At 39.3% G+C, this 13,528-nt stretch overlaps 1 protein-coding gene across 6 annotated transcripts in view; it reads left to right on the top strand.

The window, feature by feature from the left end:
* The window catches only part of LOC145409182 (large neutral amino acids transporter small subunit 1), a 183,617-nt gene that overhangs the window by 145,339 nt on the left and 24,750 nt on the right, over positions 1-13,528 (top strand). For 4 of the 6 annotated variants that reach the window (XM_080279670.1, XM_080279675.1, XM_080279672.1 and 1 more), the window contains exons 6-7: positions 1,851-1,957; positions 13,208-13,379. In XM_080279670.1, coding sequence (XP_080135796.1) covers positions 1,851-1,957; positions 13,208-13,379 — 279 coding nt within the window. Of the gene's footprint in view, positions 1-1,850; positions 1,958-3,344; positions 3,449-13,207; positions 13,380-13,528 lie in introns of all 6 variants that reach the window. The other 2 variants (XM_080279671.1, XM_080279674.1) reach the window with 1 other exon arrangement.

Below are 13,528 nucleotides of genomic sequence, written 5' to 3'. Positions count from 1 at the left end.
TATGTGAAAATCATTAAGGTGTGGCATACTGACTGGGCCGCTACAAAATACGTTCACGCGTACAATAAATCACCACTAAATCACCCACGGACGTCCATAATGTAAGAAATAAGATCACAAAGGGTTAGACATTTGATTAAGTGTAAATTGAAGATTGGAAAGACTGATTGCAAAGAGGGATCGAGGGAACATATGAGAATTTAAGATTAAAAAGAATTTGGAAGGGACGTTTTGGAAATTTGAAGACGAAATGTTAAAAAATCTGAAGGAAAAGTTTTGAAAGTCTGAAGGGTAATTTGTTATGAGAGTGAGAAGAACGTTTTGAAAAGTGTGTGTGTGTGTGTGTGTGTGTGTGGGAGTTTACGAGGGAATGTTGAAGAGAATAAAAAAAACTAGAGAAAGTCGGGTGGAAATTTATTATTTTATGCAAGATTTATTGAGATATTTTTGCAGATAATTTCTCCAACTTTATCTGTCTTCATTAACTCGCCCCCTTAACTCTCTCTCAGCGGTGACGCATTTATTTATTCAGATTTAGATTGTTCTAATGTGTGGGTTTAGATACAGCTTTCATTAACCCCTTCACATTTAGAGAGCTCTCCATAAGCAGAATATATTCATTTGGAGGCAGCAGAAATAAAACAAGCCCTCTTGCTGAAGGAGATGTCAGTCATAACGTCTACAGCAATCACATTATGAATCACTGTCTTATAAATGACTTCCACGTTAGCAACACGTTTGTACAACATTATTAACTCCTTCCTTACTTTTCTTTCCTCCAGTGATGACAAAGTCTTTTTAAGCCTTTTATCATAGCTAAGTCTTGCATGCTTTGGACCAATTTCATTACTGCTTGTTGCACTTTTTCACTTTTAATACTGTGTGTGTGTGTATGTGTGTGTTTGTGTGTGTGTGAGAGAGAGAGAGAGAGAGAGAGAGAGAGAGAGATTATGTGTGTAGGTATATATGTATGTATGTAAAACCTACTAGCAACACATACTGTTTACTTCGTTTAGTTATGTATATTAAAAAAAACACACACACATCTATTTATCTGTCTGTTTATCTTTGTCTGTCTCTCACACACACACACACACACACACACACTAATCTTTGTCACTCCTTCACTTCTCACATACACTCTTCCCTCCAGCTACTCTCATCCCCACTTCTCGTACTCTCTCCCCTTACTCTGTCACACATTGGGTCATGTTCTTTTTAACTTAGGAGGCTTTGTAGCACCTCTTCATTAGCTATTTGTTTTTTGTCTTTCACTTTAGTCTCTTGTAGCTGTTTAAGTTTTTATTAACAACATGGATTGTACGAGTAACATATAAGAGATTGTTAACCTGCCATATAGGGAAATAAACTAGTAAGGAAGTAGTGCTAGGGAGAGTCCGTAACTGATGAGAATATGTACACACACACACATCTTCCCCATCTTCACCCTGACTCTCACTTTCACCTACCCCTCTCACATTTGCTCCCACCTACCCCTCACAACTCTTTTTCTTGCATTCTCACTCCCACCTACCCATCACCTACCCTTTCACTCTCATCCTCACTCCCACCTACCGATCACCAACCCTTTCTCTCTCATCCTCACTTCCACCTACCAATCACCAAACCCTTTCTCCCGCATCCTCTCTCCCACCTACCAGTCACCCTTTATATCTCACCCTCACCAACCCTTTCTCATGCATTTTCATTCTCACCAACCAGTTCCTAATCACATTCACTATTATGCATCCCTCACCAACCCTTTTTCTCTCATCCTCATTCTCTTCCACTCCCAACAACCCTATCTCCTCCACTGTCACATGCCCACTCACATGCCCTTGTCTTCACAGACCTTTGCAAATAGATTGTTTGCAAGCTACATGGCTTGGATCATGCCATTTTTCGTCGCCTGTTCAACCTTTGGAGCTGTCAACGGGGTACTGCTGACATCCTCCAGGTACTGAAACTCATCATACCTCAGCCCTAATGATTGCCTTCCAGACCAACTCATCTGCTGTGTCGCCATCTCTAACTGGGGGCCGTTGTCCTGGAATGATTACTCTCCTTGTGTACCTAAATTCATGTTTTATTTTTCCTGGAACTGTTACTTTTCTCTGACTCTGAATTGGACTTGTTTTCCTCCACGATAATTGAGATGATTGTGCGATTCTCATGATTCAGGAATAGAAGGAAGCATTATCTTCCTTCTGATGCAAAATTTCAATGTTTTTTTTTCCAAGTCATTTAAGATGCTTCAGTGATTCTCTATGATTTGGGGAGAGATTAGCAGCTGCCTACTTGAAGTGTTTAGAGCACGCCCTCCACCCGTCACCTTCAGAGCATGTTGTTGTGACTCCCAGGCTGCTCCCCATAGTGAATGACACTCAGGCTTTTGGTGGATTATTTATATATGAAAATAAATGTAGGTCAAAGTAGGCATCTGCTAGGATATGAGCTACATTACTTTGGCTTTCTTTTCCTTTTTCTTTTTCCTTTTTTTTTGCTATATGAAGCTGAAGATTTATGCCACTATGATTTGGAGTTTGTGATTTTTGCTTAACTCGATTTAATAGCATTGCTGATATGGGAGAACACGGGCAAGACTTAGCCCCACGTCTCCCTGCTGAGGTTTGCATGACTGCTGACCTCAGATCTCCAGGACCACCATGTCTTTACTCTTCCCCCACATCATATCCCTTCCTACACTCCTTTCCCTATTCCTACACCCCACACCTCCCTCCTACACTGCTCTCCCTCCTTAATTCATCCCTTTCCCAACTTTCTGCCCTCCTTCCTCTCTTGAATACATTCCTTCCTTTTTTCCTACACTTTTCCCCTCTTCCAACATCCTATTCCCCCTTCCTGTGCATCTTCATCCTCTTCCTGCAGCTCTTTACCCTCATCCTACATCCCTATGACTACTTCTTCATTTCTTACCCTCTTTCCTTACCTCATGCCCTTACTTAATCCATCCCTTTATTGATTCCCTCCATCATTCTACTTGTATTCTCTTCTTTAACCAATACATTTTATTTTAATTTTGGCTTCTTGCCTTTCCCTGCTGTTCTTTTGTCTCACTACGTATCTTCTTCCTACTCCATCCTCACCTTCCTTGTGCCTCCACATTCCTTCCCTACCTCACTCCTACCCCATCCCTGCTTTTCTCTACATCCACCTTTCCTCCTCTACCTCAGTCCTGACCCAGTCTTGACCGTTCTGTTGTCTCACTCTCCCTATCTTTACCTCAGCCATACCTCCCCAGCCTCTATCCAGGCTCACCCTTCCTCTGCCTCCACTTTACCATCCCTCTTCGACTTCTCCCAGCCTAGTCATTGGTATTACAGACATTTGCTGAACGGCTATACCGGCCAGTGGAATTCCTCATCCCAATATTCGTGGCGCTCTCCACCTTCGGCTCCGTCAATGGCATCCTCTTCACGTCGTCGAGGTAAAGGGGCACCGTGTGTCCCAGGGACCCTGTGGAGGGTGGGTGGGGTCCCACACTTACGCACTGGCACACGATACACCTTACACTGAGGATTTGTATGTACAGAGCAGGATATATTAGCAAGCTATCATCAGTTGGTATTCACCCAATGGATCACGTCCACACCTTCAATATGATATTTATTGAGTGTTTATTATGAGGTAGAAATGTATCTGTTTAGTTACTGGTGTAATCAGCCCTCCAGTCTGACCACAGTTGGCCTTCAGTTTAGCTGAGAGAGGACAGAAATCTTTGTCAAGTTAGAACTAACACACTACAGTTGGCAGAGTGATTCTTTTTCAGCCAAAATAAAATATTTTAGTAGATATATTAGAGATCTGGATAATGTCTCATGCACGAATGAATGATTACTCTTATAGCTCTTATTACTTTTGTATGATCAGTATTCATTTTTATTGAATGTACAGGCTGACATTGAAAGACATAAAACAACTCACTCAATATCACAGGATCTCATAGGTGATGTTTTTAGTAATCTATAGTGTCAGTAGCAGTTATTGTTATCGATTTATGTATACAGCACCATATATTCAAACTGGTAGTGAGTGAGAGATCAAGGACATATTATCTGTGAATTGGTCAAAGTGAAATAGGCTACAACAGTATTATTTTCTAAGTAACAAGCAAGAGAGTGTGTGGGAGCATTAAGGAGGGAAAAGCATCACACACCCTACTCTGGTGTTTAAGGTGGAGTAGGATAAACAGGTAGAAAGAAGAACAGTACCGTTTAGGCTTATTTCCAGGTAAAATAATGGGAATGTTAGAGGGTGTAGGGTTAAAAGGAGAGTATTGCAACATATCATACTGTAATGTAACATCCTCCTCTGCTTTTACATAACTTGTTTTAGTGTAATATATCCTGCTCTGGTGCTTAACGTGGAGTAGGAGAGAGGGGTAGAGTGTGTGAGTGTCAGGTGTGTGACCCTGCCCCACCCTGCTCCATCCAGTGTAGGAGTGTGGCCTCCTGCCTCACTTTGCACTATCCGTGGTGCACATCAGGACCTAGAATGTGCATATATACACCTGTTTTGCTATGTAGTGTCTGCCTGTTCACTGGGAGAATTAAACTGCTGCTCTTACTGTATTCTTAAAATACTGTTAAATATATATACACTGTAATGATATTTTTATCTACTGTAGCTCATTTTGATTATGTCACTGGCACTAATATCTACCGTATTTTCTTTCATAGCTCTTTAAATAGTTCCATGAATATCATTTTCACTTGCATATAAGTAAATCCTTAACATAATTTTTATTAATACTGGACAAACAGTTACTGACTAATACCTTATTACTAGATACGATAATAATAATAATAATAATAATAATAATAATAATAATAATGATAGTAATAATAATAATAATAATGATAATAATAATAATAAAAAACAATAACAATAATAATGTCATCCATAGCATAAAATGCAGCTAACCTATGTTTTATTAATATTCAGAAGAACTTATAAAAGGATAATGCAGTTTGGATGCCGTATTGGTGGCCCTATTAACCTAACACACGGACCACCTCTCCCAGTGCTCATGCCGGACTGATGTGTTGATTTGTTGAAGTGTGGACACATAAACTGAGACCTTGGCTGGCTGGTGCTTGAACCTCAAAGAAAATTTAGTTTTGGACCATATTCATGTCAGCATAAGAAACTTTGCGACACTCCTTCCTTGGTGATATTTTGCATACCTCACCTTCATATTCACTTTTTGAGATTTAAAGCCATTCAGTATCAAAACTGTTTGCATCTGTAACACACAAGAGGATTATTAGAGTGTAAAATGCAAGATAAATAATTTGGGACGATTCATTACAAAATAGCCATAACTTACAAGAATACAACCCAGCAACCCCTTCAGTTTGATCACATATAATATTTTTCCATTTGTCTTTTGGAGAATGAAAGACTGACTAAGAGGGTGTATGTAGGTGAGGTGGAGGGAGGGAGAGGGAGGGGTAGACCGAGGATGAGGTGGAGGGATGGAGTTGAGAGGTATATGAGGGAGGGGAGGGTGAGCTGGGGGGAGGGGAGTCAAATGGTGGGTGACAGAGTGACTTGGAGGCGTTTTGTCTGCGGCCACCCTTTGCGGGATTAGGGCGTCGGGCTATAGATAGATAGATAGATAGTCTTTTGCTACTTACTACTGTATTTTATTCAACTTAAGAGAGACTTTGTTAGCTGGTGGGCTTGATAAACTCTTCATTAAGCCATCAACAGCTAGAGGTCTTCCCAAAGTTGAATAAAGTTAACTGATGATAGTTTGACTTAAATGAAAAATGCATTGCCATCATAGGGGCATCTGTCTTCTTAGTACAATAGGAAAAGTGTATGGTAGGATACTTATTGACAGAGTTAGAGAAAGAACAGAGGAATTAGTTGGAGAAGAACAGGGAGGCATTAGGAAGGGAAGAGGTTGTGTAGATCAGATATTCATTCTTAGATCTTTAGTGGAAAAGTTTCTAGAGAAGGGAAAGAAGTTGTATGCGGCTTTCATAGATTTGGAGAAAGCATATTACAGGGTGGATAGACAAGGATTGTGGAAAGTATTAAGAATATATGGAGTAGATGGGAAGTTGTTGAATGCTGTGAAGAGTATGTATGATGGTGCAAAGGCTGCAGTGCGTGTGGATGGTGAACTAAGTGAATTTTTCTCTTTGAAGGTTGGGTTGAAACAGGGATGTGTCATGTCTCCATGGTTGTTCAATCTGTACATGGATGGGGTAATAAAAGAGGTACAAGGTAGGGTAGTGGATGTTGGAGTGGCCCTGGTGAGAGAGGGTAGTGTTTGGAAACTCCCTGTACAGTACTGTTGTTTGCAGATGATACTGTGTTGTTGAGTGAAGACGAAGGAGAGCTGCAAGGCTTGATGGATGAGTTTGGGAGAGTGTGTAAGAAACAGAATCTAAAGGTGAATGTAGGGAAGAGTAAAGTGATGGTCTTTGAGAGAGGTGAAGTCAGTGAATGTACAGCAAGGTTGGATGGTGAGGAATTGGAAAATGTGAGTACATTTAAGTACTTGGGTAGTGTGATGAGTAAGGATGGAAGTTTGGAGGGTGAAGTGCTTGAAAGGCTACAGCAGGGAAGAAAGGTTGCTGGTTCCTTGAAAGCAGTGATAAGAAGCAGGGAAGTAAGCATGGAAGTGAAAAAGTTACTACATGATAGTATTGTGATACCAACTCTAACGTACGGAAGTGAAGCTTGGACGTTGCTGGAAGGACACAAGTCAAGAGTGAGAGCAGTGGAAATGAGTTATTTAAGAGGAGCCTGTGGAGTCACATGGAGAGACAGGCTGACAAATGAGAGTATAAAGGAGCGTTACGGTGTGGATGTGGATGTGATAGGAAACGTTATGAGGAATACACTGAGGTGGTTTGGCCACATGGAGAGGATGGAGGGTGAGAGACTGACGAAGAGAGTGTATGTGAGTGAGGTGGAGGGGGGAAGAGGGAGGGGGAGGCCGAGGATGAGATGGAGGGATGGGGTGGAGAGGTTTTATGAGAGAGGGGGGTGTGAGTTGGGAGCAGGGCAGTGAAATGTCGGGGGACAGGGCGACGTGGAGGTGATTTGTTTGTGGCCACCCCGAACGGGATTGAGGCATCTGGCAATAGATAGATAGAGCATTGCCACTTTTAAAAGGGTTAATCAGTCTTGGTGCCTGTATCATGTCATAGTAGTCATTTCTTTAGTATTATGATTTACATTAGTGTATATTTTATTCTTGCTACCTTAAAAGGAATTTTGTTCAGAGTAGGAGAGGCTTTTCTAATTAGAGGGATCAGTTACAGTCTTCATTAACCCATTCAGAGCAAGATGCCATTCTCAAGTTGAATGGAATCATCATGAAGAAGCAAGCATAATATAAATGCTACATCATTGGACTAAAGGGGTTGTACCATAAGTTCAATTTATAAATGGCCAGTAAGAAGATACTGTAATATATATGCATAAGTTGAAGTTACTGAGGTTAATCTTCAAGCTCCAGCCACCTGCCCACTCACCTTTCACTAAACTAACCCAGCATGCACAGTGACCACAACAGTACAGTACAGTGCACCTTCCATAGCACAGCACAGTACAGTACAAGCTTGTACCACAGCACCACCCAAACAAGCTTTGCCACTGCACCACCCTAGCACAGCATAACTGCTTCACCATCCTAGCACAACACCAGCTTTGCAACTGCATCATCCTAACACTGAGCAACCATTTCACTATTTTAGCACAGAACATATTTTATCACACTACTTTCTTAGCAGAGCACAACCTCTTCATTACTGTATTATAGTACAGTCTAGACTTTACTACTGCACCACCCTAGCACAGTTCAAGCATCCTCACAGCACTATAAGGTTCCTCACAGAACCCCCTCTTAACAGTGCAAGTGTAATCATTGCACTACTCTAATATAGTACAAGCTTATCATTGTACTGATGTAACACACACACACACACACACACACACATTTTATATATATATATATATATATATATATATATATAGCCATTGTGGTAGTGGTAAAGTGTGTGTCTTCGCACACTGAAGAACGAGGGTTCACGCCCCACCAAGGTAATAAACTCTGGGAGCGTTCTTCATGCCACGTACTGCATTGGCAGACACAAGGGGTGCTGTGGCTGAACCAGTGTCACATACTGTAAAGTATGTTTGCACCCAGTCGACATGTGTCGGCCGATTACACTTGGATCACAGACTGCACACACATCCAAAGCCACTACAACACAAGAATTACACTTGCAAGCACTTCTCACCCTACGTAGTTTCTACCAGACAGCCTAAGCCACTTAGTAGAGATACATTGGCTGTATCGTCCCCACTTCGGTAGGGATAGGCCGGTCTTGCAGTGGACAATCAAACGGCTGATGAGATAAGATAAGATATATATATATATATATATATATATATATACACAGTATATTTAGCACAGAAAAAAAAAATTATCATCTCACTCCAGCACAAGACAAGCTTCATCACTGTGTTATTTGAACTTAAGTACAAGACTGCCATCTAACCACAGAAAAAGCTTCATTCCAGTAGTAGCCAAATGCAGCAGAAGCTGTACTGCTGATTTTTTTCAATACACAACTGACTCATATTACATATTCATCATGCCCTCAAGCTGAGTCAGTGTATCATTCTGGCTTTATTCATCTTCTTTTTCAGTCATCCAGTTGTTCAACTTGAGCTTCCAATATGCTGCTTAATATTAAGCTATTGACTTCATACCTCCCACACCAGCATTTAAGCTTCCAGCTGTATCACTCTCCACATCAACTGCCCACTATACCATTTCAGCATCAGACTGTACAATTTAAACTTATTACCACCACTTAAACTTTCTGCATACCACTCATCACCCTTGTTTGTACAGTATATAATATATTTTTGTACTTTCATTCATTGCTTTTAACAATTTTTAAACATTTTTGTTACAACATCTGTTTACACTAATTCTCATTCTATACTGCATTTCCTGCACTTGACTATATAACACAAATTATGGTATCCCACTAATACTGATATTCACACACTTTTTAATATTATTATTTGAGACAGACATGCAGTACAGTACAGGTAGAGCTACTAGTACTAAGAAATTACACTACTTAATATCAAAGTTGTTCTTCCAGCCCTGTCAGTGTTTGTAAAGGTTGGATAGAATAAGAATGACCAAAAAATATTTTCCAGACTGAGCATTTCAAAATATACAGTACATGAACATTAATAGTGAAAGTATAGTAGTTAGCCATCTTGAAGGTAAAACATGGAATTACTTTAAAGTCTGGCATGGTCTGATGTAGAACTAAATTAACATTTTGTTCTGGTATACATTATCCATGAGTATGTTGAATGATAATATTTTAAGGCCTCAGCATTAGGGTGGAATGAAGGAATGCAGTTAAGAAGATTTCTGGTATGATTTTTTTTTTTTCTTTTTTTTTCTCACCCATTGAACCTGAGGTTGTCATTTTTATCTAGTTCTTGATACCATCAGACTATAATACTGTACTGTACAGGTATTCTGTTTTGGAATGAGTTTTCAAACTGAAGATGTTAGATATAGATTTCATTAGTTTCCTTAGGACTAGGGTGTTTTCAAAAACTGCATAAAATTATCAGGTAGTGATATGAATAAAGGCAAATTAAGCCTTTGGGTCAGTGGGATTAAAGTCACCCATATGTACCAAGGATTTGGCACTGTGTTATAGGTAGACAGAGAGGAAGTTATGGTATATCAGTTTTCATTTTACAGTGCTGTACATTTACATGTGGTTGCTGCTCTGTGCCTGAAACCATTTTGGGGGAGGTGTTGGTCAAGTGGACAGAGAAGTACAGGAATCTGTTGTTTAAAAAGGGTGCAAGTTCAATTTTGAACCAGACCAGGGAACAAGCTAGTGATTGAATTTCATTAAAATGAACTTTACTGATAATCCACACAACCTACCAATGCCATAAAAACACCCCTGCTAATACCATCACACCATGTCTGAATGAAATAGCCATAGTATGCATTCAGTTCAGACATTGGGTATTAGTACCAAAGTGGTGACATGTGAATGTACATGATCTGTAGGAGCACTGCTGGACCTTAGAGAATGGACTGTCAAGTCTATGCTCATAATTGGTCACCTAAAAAAAAATTAATTAGTATGAAGTATAAGTATTTTTTTCATATATGTAAAGCAGTTTCATACCAATTAATTATCAGAGCAGCAGTGGTTTTCCTTCATCAGTGAATCATAAGCTAGAGATCAATAATCATTAGGTCTGTCCAGCTGTATGTAAAGCTAGTTTGCTTTTTCAGCCCTCAAAGTGGTAAAAGAGACATCATGTTAGTGATTCTAATATGATGTACTGTATTTAGTCCATTGTATATGGCAGTTGCAGGCCACTTTTAGGGGGGATAGGGCTGTTAAAGCATACCAGAATTTAGCAGAATTAAGAATTTCATACTTTTATGTAGAAAGGAATATACTGTATTAGGTGGCATAGAAACAGGATTCCTGGGAGGTACATAGCGTAACATTAAGTCAGTGCAGTCTTCCTCTTCACCAGTTTTGTTCTATCCTTCACTCTTTACTAACTTAATTCCTAAGAGTTTACTTACTCTATTCTGTAGCTGTTTCAGCTCCTCTGTAGATTTACCCTGTATCGAAATGCACTGCATCATCTTTCTTTGTCCTTTTATATTATGACTTGTTATGACTTTTATCTATGGGGCCATGACATTCAGTAGCAATCTCCTCAATATATTGGACATATATGGACTTTACTTAACCAGTGATATGTTGATTATGTCTTGTGCATGTACATTGTGACTAACTTTACCTGAAAATGTAGAAACCTGGACACTATGATGCCGCACAACAGCAGTTTCAGTACAGTATAGGGTAATTATATGCTATATTTACTTGATCCTTTCAGCTTAGTGAAATATGATTTTATTTTACTCTGAGTAACTTTGAAGGAGGGAGGAGGTGAAGTAGGCCAAGGAGAAGGTGGAGGGATATGGTAGATGAATGTGTGAGGAAGAGAGATATGGAAGTCAGTGAGGCTAGAGGACTGAAGATCAAGCTGGCTGGATGAATGTTGTGAGAAGAAGTGCATGATCAGGGATTTGGCACCCCTTTTTTAAGGTGACAGTGTTCTGATTGAGTCTGTTGGATACGTTTTTGTGAAGCTACAGAATGTGGTGAAAGTTTTTGGCGCATCAGGTAGAGTCAGGATTCCAGGGGCTTGAATGATGAGTGAATGGAAGCGTGGCCCATTGGAGTGGGCAAACTTGGGCTGTCTGTATGTTGCTGCTCCTCACCCTGCCCTAGGGTGGGAAAGGAGGTCTGGATGATGATGGTGATGATTTTACTTTTGCTAGTTGAGTGGCTCGTGGTAAAGCTGCTAGCCCTTCAGCACCAGAGTTTTAATCCTGGTGTGAGCAGTAGGCAGCTCTCAGCTCAGATGTCCATTCATTCTTTATGGTATGGTATGTCCAATGAGTATCTAGGATAACATGTAGGACAGGTAACTGTGGTAACCTAGACGATGCAGTGGGATAGTGGGTGAATAGCCTGCTATAGGGCTCAGGGCCTAAGTCATGGATGTGAGCATGGCAGATGAGTGCATAATGGTTTTGGCCTGTAACATTATCCTTTTTTTTTTTTTTTTTTTTTTTTTTTTTTTTTTTGTACACTATTTTTTTTTTAAATCATTGTACAATTTTATTCAGTTTAACTGTGACTTCTTGAAGTGGAGAAGTTAGATATTCTGTAGTCTCCTTTATGGTGTAGTTTACATGAGGCATATTTATTTTGATGGTATAATACTGAAAAGTTTGCAAAATTTCATGCTTAGTGGCCTGTTTATACTTTCATATAATAATAGTACAGTATTAACTTGAACAAATTTGTGCAAAGTTTCCGGTGTTGCAAGTAATTTTTATGAAACATCTATGGTACATGTTTTGGTTATTTGCAGGTATGATATTTTTTGCTAAATAATTATGTACATACCTAAATGTCCAGCTTCTTTGTTGTTTGTGGTTTCAACTTTAAATGTTCAGTGCAGTAGAGTGTAAGGGTTTTGTACTGTACTGGTATTAGTATTAATAATTGTTGGTACATGAGGCATATTGTGTGAGCCAAGACCACCGAGTGTCAGTGAGACTTATATGACAGTAGTACCTTTCTCTATCTCTTTAGCTTTTACAGTACTGTATTCTCATTGGTTAAAAAGGCTCACTAGCACCTTTTAATAACTAGGTTAAATATGCTTCTGACATGTTGTTATATTCTTGTAGTTTATCCAAGCAAGCTATGTTGATGCAAAAAATGTAAGCAACATGCAAGAGCATAGTATAAGAAGCAAACTAACTAAGGAAGATGTGTTAGAAAACCTCCTAAACCTATGAGAAGATGACACTCAGTCTTCCACGTGCCTGCAAGCTTTTCTTAGTGTTGTTTCTGAGTATTCTGTTTGTATATTGTGTACCTTTTGTATCCTGCATCTCACCTGATTGCTTTTTTTTTTTTTTTTTTTTTTTTTTTTTTCTCAATGGAATGTCTCTTTTGTTTCAGTATTTTATCTTGTTTCTCATGATTCTTTGCTGTTGATGAAACTTTTTTCCTGTTTCCCAGAGACTTCATATATGTATTCTTGTGCCTGCTTCAGTGCTTCTTGCTACAGCATTAGTAGTAATAGTCACTAGTTACTGCTCTTCTAATAGTGCATACTCATAAAAATACTTTAAGCATATTCGCATCTGTAGTGATAATGTTTATTTTGTATGCCAAGAGATATAGCTTTTTATAATGTTTAAAAAGATAATGCCTCACTGCATTGTTACTGACTAGTGCACTGCAACGTACTTATGTTTATATAGGTATAGTTATGCATTTTTCATTATTTTCAAGACTTATTTTTTGCAGTCATATATTCACAGGATAATTCTTTCAGTTTATCAAGAGTTTGATGCTCCTCACTGAAGTAATTTTGTTTGTAAATGGATATTAAACACATAAATTCCAGTAATCAAACCTAGAATAAATGTCTGTAGATCATCTATTATAAATTGCATTACATAATATATAAAAGTGTCTGAAACTACTGGAATGAGTGGCTACATCACCAGTGTACAAAAATGCAGTGTGTAATAAAGCTGTTGTACTATCCCTGCCAGACTGTTCTATGCTGGTGCAATGGAGGGACAGATGCCAGAGATCCTGACAATGATCCAGGTGAAACGTATGACACCTGCTCCAGCAGTCCTCTTCATGGCCTTCCTCAGCTTGGTTTATCTTGGTTCCAGCAATATTTCAGCACTCATCTCATACGTTGGCTTTGCCACCTGGGTGTGTATTGAAGCTTATCCCCTAAAGTACGTAATTTGCTCAGCAGGTCTGTCCCTCCAGCCGCAAAACAGGATCGATTTTTTGACTTTCACAGAGGTAAAAATTTTTCTTCCACATTTCAAGAGACTGAATTTACACACCTGAAAATG

This window comes from Coenobita brevimanus, chromosome 80, assembly GCF_032717465.1.
Source record: "Coenobita brevimanus isolate Jiangsu-jjx chromosome 80, ASM3271746v2, whole genome shotgun sequence".
In the NCBI taxonomy this organism is placed as follows: Eukaryota; Metazoa; Arthropoda; class Malacostraca; order Decapoda; family Coenobitidae; genus Coenobita; species Coenobita brevimanus.
The sequence above is the reverse complement of the archived record's forward strand: the minus strand, read 5'-3'. Positions and strand labels throughout refer to the sequence as shown.